The following is a 23840-nucleotide window of genomic DNA, read 5'->3' on the forward strand; positions in this document are numbered from 1 at the left end:
TTTATTAACTTTTGATGGTTGGAAAATTCTTGCAGTTAGTCACATCTGAGAAAACTTGGAACAGGTTCTAGAGATGTAGACACATTTACCTTGTGCACTATTATGCTATGGCTGGATAGCTTAGCTATTAAAACAACGGAATAGGGTTTCATAAAACCTGTATCTGTTTGTAAATGCATGTTTCAGTGATGCAATAGGCCTGCCACTTATAAATAAAACATCTGCAGATCGCACATACCCCCATAAGTATATATGTATGTTTGTAAGCAATAACACCACTCCAGGGTGTAGAGTCATAAAAATGAGGCCAAAGGGTGAGTGCCTGCAGTACCAGGGAAGTGCACAGATTTATCTTTACAACTACATGCCCTGGAGTGTGCTAGTCCCCTTTTAAGGAGGTATTTTGTAAAATAATTTTAAAATTATAGCAGCCCAGGAAAAAAAAAAAAAAAAAAGAGAAGAAAAAAAAAAAAGCCTTCCTACTTTTTAAACAAAATCTTTTGTTTAACACATTTTTTCCCTCATGCTACTTCCTATTCAATTATAAATGAACTTGCAACAGCAAATACTAAAGCATGAAGTAGACTGCTGCTGAAATAGAGAAGTGACCCAGTCCTTGCCTGCAATGTGGCTGACCCTCATAAGCTGGCCTAAATTCCCTCTCCCAGCTGGATGGGCTCAGAGCACCCTGTGCTTTTCTGCAGCAGGCTCTCTGCTAGCTCAGTAGTTGCTCTCTGGTCAGGTCCTTTGCATTCTTGCACTGACCCAGCCTTGTCAAGGAGCACTTCATTTCTGATATTTATATGCATACATACATTTGCATATATATGCAATAAATACAAGTACATAAGCATATCAGAACATACATATGTGTATGTGCATTTCCATGCTTAGCTGGAAAACGGGGCCAAAACCTTTAAACATCCTCTGAATTCTGGAATTTGTGACCGCAATACCCTTTCTAATTCCCCATCTTCTGTTTCTGAAGCCTCTGTTGTAATTCTGACGGCTATCTCTGTGTTAACTAGCAGTAGCAGGTAGAGTGATGCAGATACTATCAGTGAAATCCTGGACCTCTCAAGGTCAGCTTACCGTTGATTTCACTGAGAGCAGGATTTCACATTGTTCGCTGTTTGTTTTGATTTAAAGGAAATGTACTAGCAAGGACGAAAGGTGTAACGTGTAATCATCGTTAGCTTCAGACAAAACAGCGGAGTGCAAGTTTTCTCCCCTATGGACATTAACCGTACTGGAAGTCACTATTTTGTAACCAATTTAGTATAATTAAAGACTGGAAGCAAAATGAAGGGAGCAGAACATCAATCTTTTTCTGCTCTCCTGATAATCAGTGAATTGTTAAATGCATTTTAAGAGCCAACTAACAATACCTGGAGAGCCAGATTGGCAACTCCAGTGAAGTCACAGGGTTACATCAGGGATGGATTTACCCCGTCTATCATGCTAAGAAGCCCTTTTTTTTCCTTTTTTTTTTTTTCTTTTTATAAAAGTCACTACACACATTTTGTTAGAAAATAGGGCCAAAGCCAAGGCTGTATGAAATTCCTGTATAAAATCAGGCTTTCTAGTACCATAGGTATTCTTGTGGAAGCGAACACCAGATTTCCGTAACAGCTGACAAAAAATAACTTCCTCTATTTATACCCAGTCTTCCTTACACCTGTCCACAAAAATGATGCAACACCAGTTTCTCTGTGTATACATAATCAGCAATTTAGTTGATTCAAAGTATTTCCAATTAGCATACTTTTTCCACAGGAGTGTTTAAAAAAAAAAAAAAAAGTAATTTCACCAAGCAATGGGAAAAATGTCCATTCTGCGGAAGGAATGATCTTTATAATTCACCAGTGGTTATTCTGAACATTGTTCTTACTGTGTCTGCTCTTTTGTCTCCAATTTGCTCCTTCTTAAGACAAGAAAGGCATAGAGTCAATTAAATTGAACCTGCTCCTGTTTCAGCACCATGGAAATCTGCACATCTTAGTGTATTCCTCCATCTCTCTTCCCTCCCCTTCCAACCAGAAAAGCAAGATCTCAGCAGTTCTTCTCTGTAAAGATTATTTTTTCTGTGAACTTCCCGTTTTCATTTAAACCACGGAGCCATCTGGCATTGCAAGCCAGGCTGCTGGGGAAGCACGGACAGGCACGAGTGGGGTGCGTGCAGTTTGCGAGCGCGACGTGGCGGCACGGGGAAGGTTCGAGCTCCTGCTTGTGCCGAGTGTATGGGTAGGCATCCGCACGCTGGTTTGGCTCAGGAAGCTGTAGATCTGACTGTATTTACGGTATTTTTCAGAAGCTTTCCATTCTAAGCTCTATTTAATGGAATCTATGCATAGTAAGTAATCAGGTCAGAGAGAAGCAACATCCCCTGTTTGAGATCAATCGCTGGCTAATACTTTATCTAGGCCACTTTATTATCTCATGCTGATTCCATTCCCATTCTCCTCCTCCTTTGTACATGCACTTCAGCTGTGGTAAAAGTACGTATCGCATACATATTAAAAACATATACCCATTCTATCTGTATGTAAATGTGTGAGACACAGCTGGATATTGCAGGAGTTTGATTTACTAATAGTTATTATCTGTTCTAGCTGTTCAGAGGCAAAGAGAGTTTCAGAAAACAAGCTAGCGCAGAAATTGCCTTTATGATATCACTATCCCGCTTTGGTAATTGTTTAAAATCTCTTCTTTAGCTGGAAGCTTGGCCTTTTATTTTGCAGATTGTATGTGCTTTTCAAAAAAACGGCAGATTTGCTGAAGTCTCCGGTTGAGTTTTTTTGTTAGTACAGCATTGAACTCTACTAAGCTACATATTGCTGAATAAATGAAAGCGATTTACTTAAGGAAATTGTATTTGAAATACCAAAAGTCAAGCATGTAGCATTTATTTCTTTATGCTTTCCCATGGATGCCTCAAAGTACAGTCATTAGGATGCCATTTGGATTTCTTGAGGGACATATTGGGCAGATAGAGGCAGTGCTTTTGGCCAAGGATCCAGTCAGCTTCTGCACTTGATTCCTTTTGCACAGATCTCCTCATTTTTGTTTAGATCTCCAAATAGGAATTACAACTTCTAGCTTTTCTCCTTTTTTTTTTTTTTTTTAAACTTTAAATTCATGATACTTCTCATGTTGGCACGTGATTAATTCAGAATTGTATGATAAATTGTACATTGTCTGTGTCAAAACCACTGACTTGCTGAAAATATTTTTTTATTGTTTATTATTATTATGTTTGTTTGTTTTTTTAAACGCCTAGTGCAATATTGAAATTCCCTATTCCTGTGCATTCAGCAATCCCTCTGTATACTTCAGGAATGACATTTAGGTAGGCACCTTGGTCTTATTAGCTACAGTGGGCATTTTTTCATAGATCATTTGTTATATTTAAATATGTTTTCATGAACATTGCAGACTGTCAAATATGGATTCTGGTTGTTTGTTCCCCTACCTGCAGCAAATGAGAAGCATTTAAGTAGCACTATTTTAAGTAGTCATTTTCTAGAGAGTCTGATCAGTAGCAGTTCTTACCAGGTAGAGCTACATTTTTTTGCAGCTTGTTGTGTTAAACCGTAGTTTGTAGCCTGTGGGAAATACTTTAGTGCTTTAAACAAACAAGTGGAGGATCAGCGTAATCCTACCTGAATTTCCCTGTAAACCTTCAGAATAAAGCCAATAGCGTACTTCCACTCGTGTTTGTCAATAAGTGTTTTCCCCCAACAGCTAATTTGGCTTTGCATTACAGCAGTGGCATCACTGACTGAATAGCTGAGAGCGCTGAACAGGCTGGGTTTTTTGATGACCTTAAATTTTGACAAAAAGCAGAGGGCTGTCTGCACTTTGCTTTTCATAGATGCATCCAGTAAATCTTCTGAAGACAGCTTACAGATAAATGTTTTCTGTCTCGATCTGTCTAGATGTTTATGCATCATTGCTGGATCACATTGAGCCAAGAATTTTCACTCTTTGGCTACTTACAAGCATATTTTTTTTGTCCCCGAGCCAGTGCAGGATCACCTATCAGAGATGATTTGTCCAGCATAAAATTGTCAGTGCTTGAACCTGTGATGGATAGCTTTGTTTGCAAACATTTAGGCTGTCCTCTGTCACAATGATCCCAGTTCATTCACCCCATGACAAGGAGAAATTCTGACAGACACCAAAATACATACCAGATGTAAAGGAAAGGGCTTTTTCCTGACTTCCTAAGGAAAAATAAAGTACAGAGCCAGGTATTTCAGCTGTTGTAAACATGATAAATATTAAACTGTGTCCTCAATCGATCACAGACACACAGTGGACAAGGAGTCCTGGATGAAATCCTGGCTACGCTGGAGTCAATGAAGAATTTATATTGACTTCACTGATGCTGGGATTTCACACTAGGATTCGAGGTGTTCCTGTTACTGTGTGTTTGTCATCTTCCTTGGTCAGGATAGTTGAAGATTTGGAGGAAAAAATGTATATTATTTCAGGAGGCTGCATTACTCAACACTCTGCTGAAATAGGGGAAGGTGGGTTATGGATCTTCCCTTCTCTCTCTTTCCTTCGCTCTCTCTCTCTGCTGTTTCTGTCCTTAGGGATATGATTTGCTCTTCTTTGTCACTTGAGAAATCAGCTATCGAAATGGAGAAATACATTCTATCAGTGTCACTAAATCCAGCAATTACAGAAGACTAAGAATGTGACAAGGTTAACTTGTTAGCATTAGAGTTTTAAGGTGTTATATTCATTCACTGTCTTCTGCAGTCCCATTGCTCATACCACTGCTGATTTTTTATGGAAAATGTGAAAATCTGACTCTTTCTTTCTAACATGCCCTAAAGCTGCACAATATAGTGGCATTTTCCAGTGAAATGTGAAAAGAAATAACTTGAGCTGGCACAAAGAAGTATTGAAAATCTAAGGAAATTGGGCAAAAACAAATTGGCAACAGCTTAGAGTGATACAGCTTAGATGATAGTTAATATTTTTGGTGTCTCGAGTCTCTTGGGCTTTGCAGTTTAATTTGAGCAAATGTTCCATTTGGCACTTCTAGTTGTACTGTAGTTCTCCAGACACTTAGGCAAATATTTACATCTCACTCATTTTGGTAGCAGAATTACAAGTCTTTGAATTATGATACATTGAGAAGTTGTGCATTTATGATATTAATATTTCTATGTCAATTGTCTTCCCTACATATTTATTTTTTTAAAAAGAAAGAAAATGTTAATAGTTCCAAAATAAGAGGCATATCTGTAACTCCTAGAATACTATCCTTCCTTTTTGTTCCAAATTCATCACAAAATTTGCTGTAATGGGCGGCTCTGGAAATCTTTGTACAGTATTTATTTGTTTAATGAAACTGGAATTTTAAATTGATTCAGACACTCCGAACAGATTGAAATTGCTGACATTTGTATAGTACCAGCAACAGTGGGCCTGCGTTCTGATTAGCACCTCAAGATTCTCCTGCAGTATTAAATAAGAGTAGTAATTGCCTATGAATGAGCAGAGTATAAAGCAGGAGATACAGATATGGCTTCCTATGACCTGTGTGCATTATGCCTCAAATCCCTTAATCAGATTTGTGCCAGTTGATTCTTACATCCACAGAAATTCAGCTGGAGGATCAGGGCCTAAAGTAGTAAAAAATCAATTAATACGACTTTCTAATTTGTGCAGTTGACAAAAACGCATATAAATAGGGAACATTTTTCTACTTAAGAGGGCCGCACTGAAAGATTTTTAATTGGATTTTCATTGTGATTGACAGCACTTGATTATGACAGTAACTTTATTTGGCTGGACTGTTATAGCCCTCTTGTTCGGATTTTTTCCATCAAAGCTCTTTTTTATCCACTGAATTCCCAGCGGAGCAGCAGTGGCTGTGAAAGAGCCTTTTAGCACCTTTGTTGCAGCCATCCCTGGTGATGATTGGACCCAGCTGGTAGCAGATAAGAAAATGTCCCTCTCACAAAGAGGTTGCATCTCCCGTCCCCATGGCTTCAATAATTTTAAGAGCCCCAGAAACCTGTTGAGGATTAGAAGTAGCTTTAGATGTGAAATGAGTGTTAAGTATTAGTAATCGGGAGATTAGGGCCCCGGGGACAATGGGAGATAAACAACTGCAATTAAGGCAAATCTGCCAGAGTAAACAAAATTTAGCAGAAACAGATGCCCTAACCATTTTGGGGGATTGATTGGAGGGCACCGAGGAATCGATTTTTGTCTTGTTTACACTTTCAAACCCCTGTGATAAACTGGGAGGCTAAATATTTCATACAGCCTGATTTTAGTTAATTTTTTTCCAGCTCCTCACAGTAGGTCTGCTCTCTTCTAACAGTGACCAGGCCTGAGTTTATTCAGCGTTCACAGGGAGCAGCTAATTGTCTATGAAGGGCCCCTGTGTTTAAATGGGCTTGACAGGAATTTAAATTTTGTTTCAATCAACCTCTGCGCTCACAGCCTGCTCCAGTTTCTAATTTTTAAATTAAACATGATTTTTTGAAGCCGCGGCCTCTCCTCTGGAAGCGGCTGCCCGCGCTCCCGCCGAAGGCAGCTGCCGCAGAGCGGGAAGCGCGCGGGTTTATTAAGGCCGTAACGGCAAAGCGCGACGAGCCGAGGCCCTGGAAAAGTTCATTGTCCCATAAACACACATCTGCCCCTTCCAGTTTAATGGGGGATGCTGGGGTGGATGCTCAGCTGGTGTAGGCCGGAACAGCTCCACCAGTGCCTGCCTGCGCCATGGGGAGCGCGGCCCTGCCGGCATCGGAGCCGAGCTTGGCTCCCAGTGGGGTCTGGGGGAAGTGGTCGAGATGGCCTTGGTCGTTTGCACACTGACCTTGTGTGGAATTCAAATGATTTTTTTTTTTTTTTTTTTTGCCAAGCCAACTAGTGGTTATTTATTTTATGGCCTTCCCTGTATTTTTAGTAGGGTTCCATACATTTATTGACACATAGTTTTGTACCTGGTCGTCAGCTCCTGACGCAGCATGGTTAGACTGTATGTTTGTGCTTCAACATTTAATACTTGCTCTATTTATTCTTTTTACTGAAACCCGGCAAACATAGCCGTGTTATTTTGCGCTAGATAGTGTTTAGGCATGTAATGGGATATGATCTTATGGAGTACTTTTAAAAACAACCTGTTAATTTGCAGAAACTTCCCTATGCCAGTGACGTGTGGGATGGTTCATTATTCCTTTTTGTTTCCAGTCAAATCATCTTTTTTGTTTTGTTGTCATTGTTTTGGTTGTTGTTGGTGTGTATATGTACGTTCACATGTATTCACACAGCATTTTCTACTCCAAAGTTGGAGGATACTTTTCCAATTTTTTCCAACTCAGTCAGTAGAAAACAGTTTCTTTAAACTTGGAGAAAGCACATTTTTTTTCTCCCTTCTTTCCCTGTCTGGGAAATTTGTTTGAAGGAAACACTACATCAGTTTTTAGTGTTTGTCTGCTTGGTGTCAACAAGACTGTCACAGTGAGCCAAGAGCTAAAGTACCCTGCTGAGGATGCATCTGAATTAACATTAGAGTTTAGGTCAGGTGTGCATTTTGGTTTGAATCTCCACATCTTTCAGAGCTACTGCACTTCCATTCTCATCACAGATGGGTCTTGAAGCTCATGAATCGAATCAATTTAAAATGAAACCAAAGCAGAAGATGTGCTCCAGGCACATACCTCATGTGCTCCAGCTACTAATAGGCACTGCATCCATAGACCAGACCAGAGCTGGTCAAAAGTAAAACCTCTTCCATCCCTGAAACACTGCACCAACCATTTCACTCTGCAGATCTGCTTCTGTTGTCGACAGCTTGCTAATGTTGACATACTCTATCAGCCTTGGGCCACTCTCTCTATTCCTCTTCTACAGCTCTTCTTAACCTCAGCAACACTTGCAAAAGCATGTTCCAATTATATTTCGGTTGCCTTAGTTTTTTTTAAGAGTCATCATGAAAAATACCTTTGCTGGGAGTTAGCTCGTTTTGTTAGCTAAGCACCAAGAAGCATGCCAAGCACAGTTATTGGTTTAACGGCAAATATCAAAAGCAAAACTGCTGTAGAAAGAATGATCTGCAGATGGATGAATAGATCTGCCTGTGCCACAGCCAAAACCAAAACTCCATTGCACATTTAAGACGAGTATGCACAACAGGAAGAGCGTAGCAAAAATCAGACTCACTCGTGCGCACCCTGGGGTTCTGCAGTATGGAGGAATTGAATTACAAAATCAAGTCCGTACTACAGAAGTCAGAGGAGCTGTACTAGTTGCTGCTAACCTGATCTGAAAGAAAATCACCTCTTGACTCCGAGTCTGGTGATAAGTTGCTGTCCTGAGCGGCCGGCCCAGACACACTGGTCAGGGCTGCTTTTAGGGCCACCAGCACGTTATTTGGCTACGGCCAACATCCAGAGCTTCAGAAGAAGGTTATAAAAGGGGTTTTAATCATCATGGAAGATGTATATTACTGTTTAAAAGTGCAAATTTGGGTGTGATTTGTGCACAGCTTGTCTTCAGGTTAAGGTTTTCAGGTTTAAGTTAAGCTGTTGTTCCTCTGGATCCACCCATTGTGCTTGGAAATTGTTATTATGTAAAGACAAGTTCTGCAAATTGCAGAAGAATTTTGGTGCATCAACAAAACTACTAAACCTTCTGAAAATCATTTACCATTAATTTTATTTTATAAAAACTAAAAGTGCATTGGAAAAAGTTCATCTACATTCAGAGAAGTAACATGGAAAAAAGTGAAAGGAGTCTTCATCAGAGGAAGAAAATATATATAGGAAATTGAGCTCCAAGACTTCAGCATTTTATAGTGTTATTCATTTATCATTGTTTAGTACATTTTGTATCATCTCCTCACTATCTTAAATATTATCAGAGGGATAAAATCATTAGTGTGCTAATCTAGATAGCCGCAGTTCTAGCACTGACCTAGGCTAATCTGCCTTTGCAATTTCAAGAACTATGTTTGACTCCTCTGAAAGTAACCTTAAATTGTAGTCTTGTAAGAATTCCAGAGCTGTATCCTTCACTCCTTCTCCTAATGAGGTTATGACCAAATGCTCATTATAATTGCTTTAGACTCCTTTTAATTTTCAAGCTTATTAATCATAAGAAGAGTTATTTAAAATTGCATAAATTAATCTTAGATTAAAAGCCCATCAAAGCCTCGAAACAATTAAGAATAAGTAGGATTTCCCTGGGGCAGCAAGTTTTATTTTAATAGTGTAGTCAGGTGGATATCAGAACATTGAAGTATGGTAGTGATTAATGTATGCAAAATTTAAATGAGAGTTTTTAAATGGCAAATCTAAATCACATATTGACCTAACTGTAGGCTTTAACTGCATTGTCTGTCATATATTTAAACTGTTTAGTAATCAACATTTTAATTACAGTGTATGTTAGGGAGGCCATGCAACAAACAAAACTCACCACTTTCCGACACTCTGCGTGGAACTGTTTAGCAGGCGAGGGCCGTGCTATTAACTGCTCAGAATAAGGAATGAGGAAAGAGAGCACAAACTTCAAGGAGACTAATGATACTTGATTTTGCTTATAGGTGTATTCTTGTCCCTGCTTTATCTACACCCAGGAAAAGCCACTGATAAGTGTAGTTTCTGACCCACTTCAATACCCCCACCATAGACTAGACAAATGGGTGCTTTGTGCTCTTCAAGATGGCAGAAGCTACAGGTGATGTCCCCATGGGGTGGGAAATTCTGGGAAAACATTATTTTCTGGATGCTTTCATCTTCTGATTCCTGAAGTCCCTCTGCCCCCCACAGCTTTGCAGATCTGTTTGAAGACCCCTGTCTTTTTGGCCCATGCTATGGGACATTTTGCTCTAGCAGCCAGTTGAGGACGGACTTGTGGGCGTGCTGAATTCTTTGCCAAGTGCAGTGAGAGGCAGCCCTTGCCCAGAGTAGTCAATATATAGAGGGTGGCAACTGGGGGAGAGATCTGGGCCAGTAAACACTTGGTTACCTGCTGTGGGCAAAACACATCCTAAAATCGCAAAAGTGAAGCAAGGGATGCCACAGCCAGATCATACTTCAGTAGTGTCTAGGGTCTTCCTACTCGTGTATATATCCTGTGTCTCCACGGATCAATGTGAGCATGTGGAGCCTTCAGATTTTTTACCCCACTTGAGCCTTAGAAGAGAGCGATGGAGGGAAGGCAGCTGCATGGCGCAGCCCCTGAGGAGGACTCTGACACCTTCTGTGCCTGTGAATTAACAATGTTTTGGGAGTCAGCAGTAGAGTATTGGCCTGAGGATTCCTCGCTGCTATTCCTGGCTGTGGGAGCAGAAATCGGCCTTGTGGATAGCTAGCACAGATAATTAGAACAGCGTTTAGTTTGGCTTGTCCTTGGAGGCAGAAGCTCTAGATGTAAAATCCTCCACGACTGGAGGCAGTAGTAATGAAATCCTGCGTGTGCAGAGGTCACTAGAGGGGGACGCAGGGTCAGTTTGGGGTAATTTGGGTTGCTTGAACACCTTGTCTCTCCAGGCATCTGGGGAGGTAAAACAGCTCCAGAGCTGAGGTTTGTATTTGTCATTTTGGAGGTCTGACTTGTATTCCCACTAAAGATGGGAGTGGGCAAGAATTTCCTCTTGAATATGTGCCCTCATTTAATTATAAGAGCTGTAAATAGCATAAAAACATCAGTAGCAATTGGAGAACTAGCTAGGATGATAACTGTGGTGCACTAGATTACAGCCAATTTCTTATTTTCAATAATTGCAGGGCTTGCACTCCTTTAGATAGCCAGGGATGAGTTGCCAAACAGACTTTTTACAGATCAAGCCTGCCTTCAAACAGAGGGCACCTCCAGTGGAGTAAGACATGAGACATCCCAGCTCATTCAGGAGCAAAAGTGGGGTGGGGTGGAAATGGGTCACAGATGTCCTGCAAGCAGCAATGGGGCTGTGCAGAGCTGGGGCAGAGCAAGTTCTCCCAAGGTCTTAACTCCACCTGCCAGGGAAGCCTTACCCGTGTCATCAGGGGTGAGGGAAGGGCACTGATTTTTTCATTTTTTCTTAAAAGATGCCCCAGTGCTCAGAGCTGCCATGTTTTTGCAGGAAAAGCTCTGCGTTGAGGCATCTGATGCACCACGGAGTTACTCTGTGCTGCAGAGCAGTGACACGCCGGCTCCAATATTGCCTAATAAACTGCTGCATTGTCTTTTCCCTCCCCCTTTAAAAAATGGCATCAGAATCGCGTGTTGAGCGGAGAGTGAGCTTCCCTTAAAGCAGCCTGTAGCCATCAGTAATATTTATTTTCTCTATTTGTTTTAAGCCTGTGAAGACTGTGGTTTCCTCCATACTGTCCTGATGGAGCCCTGACCAGAAAGCGTGCAATGCCCCTAGCCCTAATGTGCCATTAATGATAGGTTAATGTACAGTATAATGTTTTTTGGACTATGGGTTCATTACACTTCTGAGTGCAAGGTCCTTCTGCAGAGCGCCCAAGGTCCCATTGCATTATATCATGCAATAAAAATACCCTTTTCATATCACAGGCTAATAAACTGTATTTGAAATGCTGTCTAAGGGCACTGCCATCGTCTTGATAGTCTATGTCTGCAACAGTTGGGATCTTTTTATTATATTTTTTGTTACGCTGAATTCAAATTTTTAAATGAAATGCATAATTTGTCTGTGCCTCTCCGTAATAAATGGAGCACAGTGCTTTTACTACACAATCTGGGAGGATTCCTGTAAAAGAGAGCGTGAAAAGGCTCACACTGGTGCAACCAACAGCAGCGCTGCCTATTTCCTAACATCCCTTGCGTAAGCGTGAAGTCCTTTAGGGTAGTTTCCAATTTGCCAGGTGTTGTGATCACATTTGGGTGTCAGACAGTTGTTACCAGGAGGTTTTGGGCCCTGAAGTGGTGTCCCTCCTTCCTCCTCCATACCCCTCAGGTTCATGCTGAGGTCTGTCTTTGCAGCTTGCTGCTGAGAGGCTGGCCCTGGCCGTGCAGGATCGAAAGTCAGGGCATGGCTTTTTTTTGCTGGGGAGGAGGAAGGAGGGAGGGTGTGCAGCACCCCAGGAACCTGCTGCTGCTTTCACCACCACCAAAATCAGAGGTGGGTGCCATGGGGGCACTTGGCTGTGATCCTGGCAGTGGCATGGGCAGGACAGGCACAGCGCTGCTCGTCCCTGTGCTGCTCTGGCCAGAGCCATCCGTAAGCTCGAGGGGCCACGGGATGGCATTCCCAGGTGTCCTCCCCTTAACCTTCGTGTCCTCCTGCAGGGATGCAGCTCTCCATGCAGGTTTGAAGGGCTCACGTGCCCCTGAGTAATGAAGTGAGCCAGCCCTGATCCCAGCACGTTCTCCAGGATAGCCAGGAGCAAGTTGTGCTGCCCCAATTAACCTCTCACCGCCCATCAGAAAAAAAATTAGGGAGGTGATGCTGGGGTTGGATCTGACCGTATTATCAAAATAAGAGCAGTGTCCCTGGGCACCGCTTGGAACTAACGTTCCTCTCTGTGTCCTCCATGTACCCCCATGTCTTCTGCTCCAGGAGATCCCACCCTGTCATTTTTGCAGATTTGCAAGGAAATAGGTGGCTCATTAGTGTTTCAAATTGGGAATCTGCTTTTTCACCATCCTGGTTAAGGTCAGCAGCTGCGTATCTCTTGGATCCATTAAATCAGCCTGACCCACACTTGCTTTGTGCTTGCAAAGTCCTCTGAAATCACAGGAGCGTTGCTTAAACAATGTTATTTATTGTCTGCCTGTCCTGTGGCAGTGGTTATGGACATGGGTGTAGGTCTAAACCACCGTGGTGCCATCCAGACGTGGACATTTCATAGTCAGTGGCAGAGGAACCCACGAGCAGAGCTGCCCCTGGGGGCAGGAAGCACCCCGTGTGCCTGCAGCCCTGCCGAGGACACGATTCAGGGTCTGTTGCAATAAGCTCTGTGCAGATTAATATCAAAAATGAAGATTTCTTAGGCCGGAGGAGAAAACCATGAAAGCAAATTACTGAATTTTAAGGGTAGGTAAAATTATGGAACTTTTACCCTTGAATAATGGCGATTTAATTGACTGGGCTAAATGATTGATGGCGTGTGGGCAACGAGTTCGAATTACCAGGGCTGTGTGTTCAGGGGGGCGCTGCCCTTTTAATTTCATGTCAGATATTTAAATCATTTATATCCCCCTCTGCGAGGTGCTCCCCTTCGAAAGAGTTAACCTGTCTGATGGGACACTGCAACTTGAGAAATGTACCCTTTATCAAGAGAACGAGATGAGACAAGTTCATTTAAAAAGCCTGGTTTGTCATTGTTTATCTAATTTTCAGAGTTGACACACAAAATTAGGCTGGCTGACACTCACTCTGTGGCTATCCCCGGCCCCGTCCTGCCTGACCTTTTCTGCTCCGAGCCTCCGGCAGCAGAAATCGCCGCAGGCTGTGCCCAGCCAGACCCCAGGGCTGGGGCAAGGCGGATCAGTGCCTGGCCAGGATGGGGGAGCGCTTTGGTGCTGGCTTTTGAGCGTATTTTCTGCTGCTTGGGTCTGCTGGGTGTGCTGATTGCTGAATATTCGTCACGGTGAGTATTTAAGAATTGGCATTTGCAAAAATGAAACGCGTCAAAAAACGGATGGCAGCTGCAGCAAGGTACGTGCACCACCCAAACCAAGAGAGCCATCCTGCTACTGGTAACCATCTACTGCAACAAAAAAAAAACACGTTTCAATCCTCCATGCATTCATGGAGGATTGAAACTTTATCGATGTTAGCTTTGTCGATGTTAGCTTGCAAAGCAAAGTAAATCTACGCGGGGATTTTTAAGTCCAGCAGGTTGTGTTTATTTTAGAAGGCATCGCTCACTGTTGTAGTGAGGGCTGGGATCCTTGTTTGTTGCTGAGTCGCTCAGTGACCAGAATTCACTGATAGCTCACCTCCAGTGTTGCAGCTTGCCTTGGCTTTTTTGTTTCCTGAAGTGACAGTTCATCCCCAGCCCCATCCTGCAGCCTGGGCATGCACTGGGGCAGTGCAGCTGCATTTCTCCTCCAGCAGGTTTTTTTTTTTTAACCTTTCTTTCCCTTGTTTTTCCCTTCCCTCCTCACCTGATCTCCCTTCCCCTTCTTTCCACACTCCCCTCCAAAAAACATCTCCAGTTTAATTCGCTGCTTTCTGAGGTGCATGGTTTGGTTTGTGGGAGTTAATGGTTGCCCTTCTCTAGGTGCCTGAGAAGGGATGGAGTCAGGGACTGGATGCAGAATAGTGGCAAAACGTGGAGAACCCGACGGGGTGACCTTGTGAAGAAGTTGCGAAGAGTAGAGGAGACTGCTGCTGGTGCAACCATGGTGATTTGAGCCTTCGGAGGAAACTTTGATTGTTTTCCCTGAGACATTTCTGGATGCCGAGCTGACTACAAGTACCTCTTAGATAGGTCGTATTGCATCTCAACTTAAACGCTGCTGTGAGCAGGCCAAGGGCAGGTTTGATGGGTTCACACATTGTCCACAGTTGTGTGCTCTTTGTGTGTTTTTGTTGCAGTTGCAGGTGTGACTGCAGCAGCAAGGTGCTTCTGAGCGAGGTGTGGTCTGGTGAGGCCGGGTATTAGAGGCAGGAAAGTGATTTGGGGCCATCCATGGACCTTGTGCACCCTGTGCTCCTTGTGACTTCCCTACTTGATGTGCCTGACCTCAGCGTGCCGTGGGCTGGCTACCAAGATCTGCAAATACAGGTCCCACTGACGCTGTAACCTTAGCTTTGGTGGAGATGTCTGTTCTCACATTCCCCATTTAAAAAAAAAAAAATCAGCAACAACAAAAAAAGAGCCTGGTAAAAACATCCCTTCAGGCTGAGAAAAACCCTCGCTAGGGCAGTATAAAAACGAGAGAAATCTAAACAGTGGTTTCGGGTGAAACTTATTTCTAGGGAGAAAAACGAGTGCGTAAAACCCAAGGCTTCAGCGGAATAACCCCACAAAGCAAAGCAAAGAGGGTGAGCAGCGTGGCGAGCTTTCCCTGCGTGCTCTGAGCAGCTGAACGGCAAGGATGGGGTGGGTGGGAGACGTCTCCTCTGCGGGGAGCCGCTCCGTCGTAAAGGAGATTCATGGGAGAAGCGGACTGTCTTGTAATAGCTTTTTTTTTAATTGCCCCAATGCATCTGCTCTTCCTCGTCTGTGGGCTCCGTTGTTTTTCCCTAGTTCTGACGGGTGTCCTTGGCTGTTGTTTTGTGTAAGAGGCAGAGCAGCTACCTCTAGGTTGTGTTGCTAATAATAATAAGCCTTTGCCTTAGTATTGCACCTTTTGCACCCAAAAAGGTGGCGGCGTGGTGCAAACCACGCTTGCGCTGATCCTTTCAGCACTCCCACGAGAGAGCAGAATCGCGTGTTCCCTTTTAGCCATAAGGCTGCGGGAGGTGAAGCAGCCTCCTGAAGGTCAGGCTGGAAAGTCTGCAGCAGCGTGGGGAGAAACCCCAGGACTCCTGCCTCCGGGTCCCAGGTCGTGCTCCCTCCCGAATTGTGCCCTAGGTAGGAATCGAGGCATATGTCAAAACCGGGAGCGTTTCAGGTTGCATTTGTTTAAATAGTGAAACCCAAATGTTTGTGGGATAGCTGCAGTAAGGAAAAAAAAACAGAGGGTGTAGTCTTGCTCCATCGTTGTTCCTGACGTTAGACATTCAAGACCAAAGCTGAAGATTTCTGGTAGCCAGGTGTTGGAAGGGAAAAGACGTTGTCCATATGCTCAGTGCCGCGAGCGTCTGTGTACTCAAATGCATCATTTGAAGATCATCCATCTTCCCTGGGTAGCATTGAAGTGTCTGCTGCCATCCTCCGAGCTCTCGAACGGACTCTGGGACCTCTGGGCATGTTCCTCGTCCTCGACGGGCCGTTTTCCCAGCAGTGATGGGGGCCGAGCTCACACGTGCCTGCCTGCACCTGAAATTCAGAGCCCTCAAACAAACTTAGCGTTGCTCCCTGAAGCCAGACGTGCCTGAAAGGAGGCTTCAAAAGAACTGAATATTGGGGGAAAAAATATCTATTTCTGTAGCAGTTAAAAAGAGCGAATTTGGAGCATCGCTGTGGCTGGCAGGGGTTTGTGCTTCAGAGAAACTCATTGCCGGGGCTGTTAGGCAGCTGTCAGGGCACCAGAGGCTGTGAAACAAAACACTTGAGACGTTTGTAGCTCCTCGTGGTCTGTGTGGTGTTCCCCTGGTGGTGGACCTCCAGCTCAGCCAAGCACCTCCACCAGAGGATTGCTTCCATCTCCTCCCAGAGGTGAACTGGGCGAGCAACCCGAGTCTTACAGGTCCCAGTAAGACTCGAAGAAGGGCTCCCCACGTCTCAGACTTCTCCCCAAAACATTGTAGCTGAGATTCCAGCCATCCCAAAGGGCTGAAGCGCCAGCGTCTCGCCCTTCCCGCGTGCGTCTTGCCGCTGAGCGGTGTGTTTTATCCCTGCGCCTCCTGCGTTCGCTGGCCCTGGCCCGCCGAGTGTTTTATTGCTTCAAGCTGGCGCTGCGAGGATTTATTGTGCTCTATTTAGCCCAGTTGCTTCTTCATTGTTCCGCTCGGTGCCATCCTACCCCGGCCGACCGCAGGCATCCCGGGCCCCGTGTCGGACCCGCTCGGTGCCGGTAATTCCCTCATGTACGTCACCGTCCCCGCGGGCTCCCCGGCAGATCGACTCCGATTCCTTTCAGGCATTGTTTGCGAGAGCCATGAAGTTTAGTGTTGCAAGAACTGAGCTGCTTTTGAGTGATTTGGAGGGAGAGGTTTTCATCATCTGTGATGGTTTCTCCTGGCGATCGCTTTCTTGCAGCCGTTTCTGTAATTGCGGTGCTTGGTTTCCTGTGGATTTTTATACTTCATTTGAGATTCAGCTGAAGATGGCGTGTTCCCATCTCTAGGAATGGGGCCAGATTGAGGCATGAGCTGCCTAAGCTGGCTGCTGAAATTGCAGGCCATATTTTTGTTTAATCCTGAGATGCTGTTCTGATTTTCGGAGGTGTCTTAACTCTTCCACGGTGTCTGCGGTAGCCGTATAGTTTCATGGGTGAGAATATTTTATCGTCATCCCTCCTTCCATCGTACTCTGGTTCTTGCAGTAGCTTCTCCTGAAGGCCTGTTAGGGGAATGCTTAGGTGAGATTTTAATTTCTTTGTCAAATGATTGCTCCAAAGGACTTGTGCTCGCATGTGTGTGCACGCGCCATGCCTCTCCTGATGGCTGCTGAGTGCTGCAGAGGCTGGAGCCTGGTCCTGCTGCATCTGCAGGCACAGAGCTCAAGTAATTGGGGGAATTTAACACCAGGAAGGGCATCGCTTTTCCTAGATAGTTCATACAACCATCTGTGTAAGGGTGAGGTGAAGAGGAAGGTTCCTACTGGCAGAAGTCAAGGGTCTTACAAGTCCTCTGCACAAGGGATTGCATTTTGTTACTGAGCAGGAGAGTTGCACAAAGGGGCTATTAAAGAGAGAAACCTAAGAAATCGTGGACTTTAACAAACAGACGTGTGGGTTAGTGTTTTTGTCAGAATATCTTTTTATCAAAACGTGGTTTTTTAGTTGAAGAGCCTCGCAGGCTGTCCAAGGAGCTGTTCCAAACCGTGGTGAGCTCAAAATGTTTTTTTAAAAAAAGAAAACCTGATGTTTTCAAGGCATGCCGGGCTAAGGCCTCAGCAGAGTTTGGGTTCTCCCAGCCTTCCCTTTTCTGTATAAAGGATGTACGTGGATAATATGGATCCAACTAAAAGTCCTCTGGCTTGAGTAGGTGTTTTACTGCATTTTTATGAATGTAACTGCAGCACGTTCCAATGCATTTTTTCCAAACATTACAAATAATGATAGAAAAACAACTATTTGGCTTTTCTTAGGAAGAGTTGTGCTTCTCTTGGCTAACTCTGCCTGTCCCCTTCTCCAGGGTCACCCGTTCATCATGCAGTACAACGACGGGAACGCCGAGGTGGTGTCCATGTGGGTGTGCAGGATGCTGGAGGAGCGGCGATCGACGCAAGGACCGCAGTGAGCTGGAGCGGCTCACGGCAGCAGCTCGTCGGGGACTAGCACAAGCAGTCCCTCGCTTCGGACTCTCAGTCTTTCTGGATCATATTTTGCTAAAAATATTTTCTAGAAGCATCAGCAAAATCTTTCAGGATGTTTGTTGATGCCTCCCTCCCTCCCTCCCATACACACACATTAAGGAATTTCCTTCACACATTTCTTTTATTGCTGAGCAATTTAATGTCCTCAGATTAATCTTCAGTTAAACTGTACACAGCCTTAAAGCAAGTATTTTTATCTATATTTTTTTGTTATTGAATGTACTGTATATTTCATGGCTCCAGAGTATTTTTTAACTGTTAGTCTTTTGCTATTGTAAGAGCGACACGCTGACTGTTTGGAGGACTTCCTAAGGAGTTGTTGGCTGTCTTCTGAGCGCAGACATCCACGAAATGCTTGTTTGAGATTGTTGTTTGTTTTTTAAGGGAAAAAAAAAAATAAGAAAGTGTCTGGATTTGCCCATCCTGCAAGGAGGTGAGGGAATAAAAGCATGTCAGGTGTATCAGCAGTCGTGCTCTCACGTGATGGGTGATGCTCTGTGCTCCTGGGGGCTTGCTGTGAGAGCCACACAGGGAAGGCAGCGCCCAGCCCTGTGCAGAGAGCACCCAGCCATGGCTCAGGCACCTCGGGGTGCTCCCCGTGTGCAGGAAGGTGACTTCAGCCCTTGCCACACCAATGTGGTGGCTTTGCTGAGGTGCAGAGGGAGCAACCGAGGGCAGCCCTCTCCTAAAAGGGGAGCACCAGGTGGGCACGGGGAGCTGGCAGCAGCTGTAGGGTGCTGCTGCTGCACCGTGCGAGGAGGCTGAGGAGCACGACACGGGCTCACAGCATCCCCTGACCTCGTGGGGGAAAGGACGAGGTGCAAGCAGCAGGGCTGAAGCTGGCCCCGTGCTCCCCACGTGTCCCCACTGCCTGTTTGGGGAAGGGGCTTGGTGCTGGGGGCACGAGCGAGCGTGGTGGTGGCCACCAGAAGCCGGGGAGCACCGCTCACTGCTGCTGGGCAAAGCTCCTGGCTTTGCTCTTACTGCAGAGGAAAAAAGAAGTTGTGAGCATCTCTGCTGTGTTTGTCAGTCCTGCAGTGTCTGTGTGTGTTTTCACAACAGGTTGGCACCCATTTAATCAGTCCTTGTGTTCGGATGCTTCCTGCAAAAACACAGCAGAGAAGAGGAGGGCGACAGGCAGGCTTGGGGTGTAAACGGGGGTTTAGGTCAGCAAACTGAGCACTGCTGTGATGTGGGCAGGGGAGGAGGTTGAGGGGTTTGTTTGCTTGTTTTTGCATTAGAAATAAACTTTTGCTAAAAGAAAAGCTCAGGTAATTTATTACGTACCAGCAGCCTGAAAAACACGCAGTGAAAAATTCCCACCAAAGCGCTACAAATCCTAAATGTTACTTTGGAAGCAGCCTGGAAAATATTTGTTTCCTTCCTTGGAGGGATCATTTGTCTTCTTTTGATGTATAGAGGTTGCAGGCATGAACTTATAGACTAAAGTTTGTCTTAATTGCTCTGATGTCACAACCTCCCTGGCAGATAACAGTACAATGAATGAGTCAACGGGACCCATACCTTCAGGTCCTTTTTCTAAAGTGAGACAAATTTCCTCCCTTTGAGCCAACCAGACTACAGGCAGCCCTTTCATTTATTTATCTCTAACAGTTTGCATTAGCTTTCTCTGGATAAAAAGTCTCTCCCTCAGATTTACTTAAAAAGTCAGTAAAACCAAGGCTTTTCCTCTCGCTGGCGCTGGCAGGGAGGTCGGGAGGGGAAGACGTCACCCTGAAAACCTGCGCTGGATGCCAGCTGATGGGAACGTGACAAATCTGCCGGCTAGCAGGCTGACAGTGGCATAATTCACTGGCACAGGTATTAACTTTGCTGTCTTCATCAGTGTGCTTAATCAATCCCACAATCATGGGGGAAGTTTGGAGCCTCTGTCCCATTTCCCTCCCCAAGTCCTTGAGCTCGGTCCTGGCCTCCCCGGGGTGCTCCCAGCCACGCCAGGTGGGTCCCTGCTCCTCTGGGCTCCTCTCCCTGCAGCAAGTGGGTGCTGAGCCCACGCCGGTGCTCTGTGGGGTTTTGGGAGCTGCGATAAGCCTGGTGGGGGGCACCCACGCAGACAGACAAAGGAACCCCCCCGGCGTGCACCCTGCAAGCCGCTGTGCTGCATTTCAGCCGCGGAAATCCTGCCTTGGCCGGGCTCTGCGCGCTCGCAGAGGTGACTTTGCTCTCAGCAGGATGCGCACAATGCGCTGCTGCGAGCCCGGCCCCGGGCTGCTCTGCCTCCAGCCCTGCACCTAACGGCATCCCAGCCCCAAAACCTGCTGCAGGAATGGGAGGTGAACAGGCAGGGAGGATTCCCCAGCCACCAGGCAGAGCTCGAGGCGCTGGGTGCTGCTGCGGGTGCTGGCTGCTGCACGTGCCCGTCCCCGTAACGTCAGTCATAGTGGTATCGGGGGGTGTTTGGGGAGCCCCCAGGCTCTGGGAAAAACTGGGCATGCCCATCGGTGCCAGGGCCTCAACTGTTCCAGTTTTCTCTGCCCCTGATCCTTGCCAGGCGCTCATCCTCTGAGACAAGCCAGGGGGGTGTTTGCCCTTACACACGGCGCAGAATTAGAAAAGATTTTGTTTCTCGTGTCCTGTGGCCAAGTCCATCCTGCTGTCAGCTTTCCAAAGGCAAAGTGGCAGCCTTTGTTTTCCGAATAACAGCCTGAAAAGCTGCCCGTGCGTGTGTGTGTGTGTCTGCGTGCACGCGTGCATCTGGCAAAGGCACCACAAAGTGGGGACTGCGGCCGGCTGCGGCTTCGAGGGCTGCGTGCGGTCCCTGTCCCATCCCTCGCCGTGGGCTTTAACGTCTGTGGGGCAGGGACAGCACCGACCGGCCGCCCCTGCAACCGAGCAATCACTGGAAACAGCGCCAAGGAGCTTCATTTGATCCTTCTGACATCAGAGAGCAAAAGCAAACCGGAGCGTGGAATCTGCGAGCAGCTCGTGGAGCTCTGTGGTCCTACAGGGAAAGTTTAACGGGAGGCAGCAAGGGGAAGGGGACGGACCGTGGGGGACCCTCTCCGTGATGCAGGGGAGCCTGGGGGGCACCTCTGAAGCAAAACCTGGGTATTTGGGTCTTTGTGGGAAAAGAAAATAAAATAATCTAACCTGCTGGCTGAGAGCGAAGGCTTGGGGCAGGAGGTCAGAGGGGAGCCACCGGCATCCAGCCCCCAGGGCTGCACCCAAGGCCCCCAGGAAGGCTTCGGCCTCAGCCAGAGAGGAAGAGGAGGGAGGAGGCAGGCGGGGGCTGCTGCAGGAGCCACGGTGGGGGGCTCAGGGGGGTCACCACCGGTGGCTGCTCCCCGCAGCGCAGGGGCCAAGGGCAGTGGAGGCACCCTCGGGCTCAGGGAATCGGAGCCGCAAATCCCGTGCCTTTGCAGGGATTTGGAAGCAGGCGGCCCCCACGCTGCTCCCTGCAAGAGCTCCGCAAGGCGCAGAGCGGCTCAGCCTCCTGGGGACAAAGCGTCTTTGTGCAGAGGCTCGTCCTGTGCTCGCACGAAGGTGTGCAGCCAGCAGACCCCACGGGTGAGACCCCCACGGGGGAGACCCCCACTCAAGCAGCACCGCCAGCAGCCGGCCTGTGCAGGGCTTGGCACCCGACAGGCTCTGACGGTGCTGAGTTAAACGTGTCACAGACACCCCCAGCGCTTGGAGAGCCGCAGAACAACCAGCTCCGGACCCCCAGCTTCTCCAGAGGGTGCTCCAGAGGGGGCTCAGGGTCCCTCTTCTGTTGTGTGAGGTTATTTGGGGCTGGTTCTCCATTGCCTGCTGCGGTACAGGAGCAGGGCTGCAGCCTCCAGCTGCTCAGTGCCCTTTTGTCTGCTTTCCCTCAGCCCCCCCGTACCCCACACAGCCCCCCGTGCCCTGGGCAGAACCAGCACGACCCCAAAAGCCCCAGATGAGGGGGCAGCAGCAGGAGCCGGGCCCTGGGCAGCAATGGGGCTCTGTGGCACCGAGCAGGAGCCGTGCCCCGCAGCGTGGTGGCAGGGTGCTGAGTCACAGCAGTTATTTTTGGATAACCCATCCTCAGCCTCCACTGGGGACTTTTCAAGCTGGGGAGGGGGCTCACGGGGCACAAATTCGGAGGGGATCAGAGCCTGACCCCGCTCACCCGGCTTGGCGGTGCTGCAGTGCCAGGTGGGTGAAAGCCTGGTGGGGGAGGAAAAAAAAATATATATATATATATAAAAATCTCCAAATATTTTGGGCTGCAGGAGGCTGCAGAGGGAGTGCTGCGGTGTGGCTGCCCCGAGGATGGTTTACCTCCAGGCGGTAAAGGGACGGCCATAAAGCACCCGGGTGCGCCCAGCCGGGATTTATGGGGTGAGCCTCACTGCCTACCCCAGCGGCTGCCGCTCCGCCGGTCCCCCCCGCGGCGTCCTGCAGCGAAAGTTCAAGGTTTATAAGGAGCCGCTCAGCCCCGGGGCCGCTGCATGGCAAATGGATCTCGGGGGGGTTTGGGGGCGGGGGGGGGGACTTCGTGGCAGCGGAGACAAAGCTGAGGGGGAGGCGAGTCCCGTCCCGTCCCATCCCGTCCCGTCCCGTCCCGTCGGGGGTCGCAGCTGCGGGGTGCTGGGGGCTCGGGAACAGCCCCGCAGCCCCCGAAAAAATGTGGGGGGGTCCCGAGGCAGGGCCCGGCTGGTTCGGGGGGGCCACAAAGGTGAAGGGCAGCGCTGCCGTCGGGGGGTGAAGGGGGAAGTAAAGGAGGCGAGGGGCTGAGGAGCATCAATGGGGTGCAGAAAGGGGGAATCGTGGGGGGGAAGCAGCAGAGGGGGGGGTCACAGCCAGGGCGCTGGGAAGGGGTCCCGGGGGTATCCCCGCGCCCCCCCTGCCCAGCGGGAGCTGAGCACGTCGGGGCGGGCGGAGTGTGCCCGGCCTGCAGAGAGCCGCCGCCCGCTTCCTTTGTCAATGTCCAGTAATTAAAATGTCACCGTTTAATTTTCAGGCCTCTCGGAGCAATCTTTTCCTAATAAAGAGTCTAATCGAAACGCTCCTTCCCCCCCCCCGCCTCCCCGGGAAGGGCCGCGGAAGAGGCTGTAAATGCGCAGAGCCGCTGCGGATCGATAGAGAGAAGCCCGGATTGATCGGCCTCTAAAATTAAATTTATTGGGGTCATGGTTTTATATGGTGCTGATACAACTGTTAAATGGGGAACATTCATTTCCAATAGGAGGCGTTTATTAAACTTCCACTGAATTAGACCGCCGTGATTTATGTGGCAATCTCGGCGCAGCCCTCCAGGAGAGAAGGGCCTTTCGCGGCCGGCCCCGGGTGATTATTTATTTATACACCCGTGACACGGCTCCCTAAGTTTTAACCTAAATTATCCGCCGGCCTCGCCCGCCAGCGGCACGGGCGCGGGGGTCCCGTCGGGGCGCAGCTCCCTGCCCGCAGCCCCTCGGCGGCCGCGCACCCCCGGGCCTGGAGGGGGGGACCCGGGGGGGGCCCCGGGGCGGCGGCGGCGCCCGCAAACGTCCCGGCTCTCGCGTGCGGCGATCGTTGAGCGTTAATTAGAAATTCATTACAATTAAAAGCCGCGCGCACACGCCTTAATTACATCTGATTTTTAATTCCGAATCCGTGTTTACACAGTAAGCGAGACGTACCTCCTGATTATCCCCAATACTCTTTATACTGTACTAATTATGTAAATTAAACCTAATTAACTGACAAAAACTGCAGTCAATTCAACTGTTAAAAGATACGGCGAGGAGCGGGGAGCCGGCGGGGAGAGCGGCCGGAGCGGCGGGGCCG

At 47.5% G+C, this 23840-nt stretch overlaps 1 protein-coding gene across 1 annotated transcript in view; it reads left to right on the forward strand.

The window, feature by feature from the left end:
- Positions 1–19348, forward strand: part of MAP2K5 (mitogen-activated protein kinase kinase 5) — a 127688-nt gene extending 108340 nt beyond the window's left edge. The window contains exon 22 of the mRNA XM_032194790.1: positions 17903–19348. Within this exon, the coding sequence (XP_032050681.1) occupies positions 17903–18007 (105 nt within the window). The 3' untranslated portion in view covers positions 18008–19348. The remainder of the gene's footprint in view (positions 1–17902) is intronic.
- The last annotated feature ends 4492 nt before the right edge of the window (positions 19349–23840 follow it).

Source organism: Aythya fuligula, chromosome 11, assembly GCF_009819795.1.
Source record: "Aythya fuligula isolate bAytFul2 chromosome 11, bAytFul2.pri, whole genome shotgun sequence".
In the NCBI taxonomy this organism is placed as follows: Eukaryota; Metazoa; Chordata; class Aves; order Anseriformes; family Anatidae; genus Aythya; species Aythya fuligula.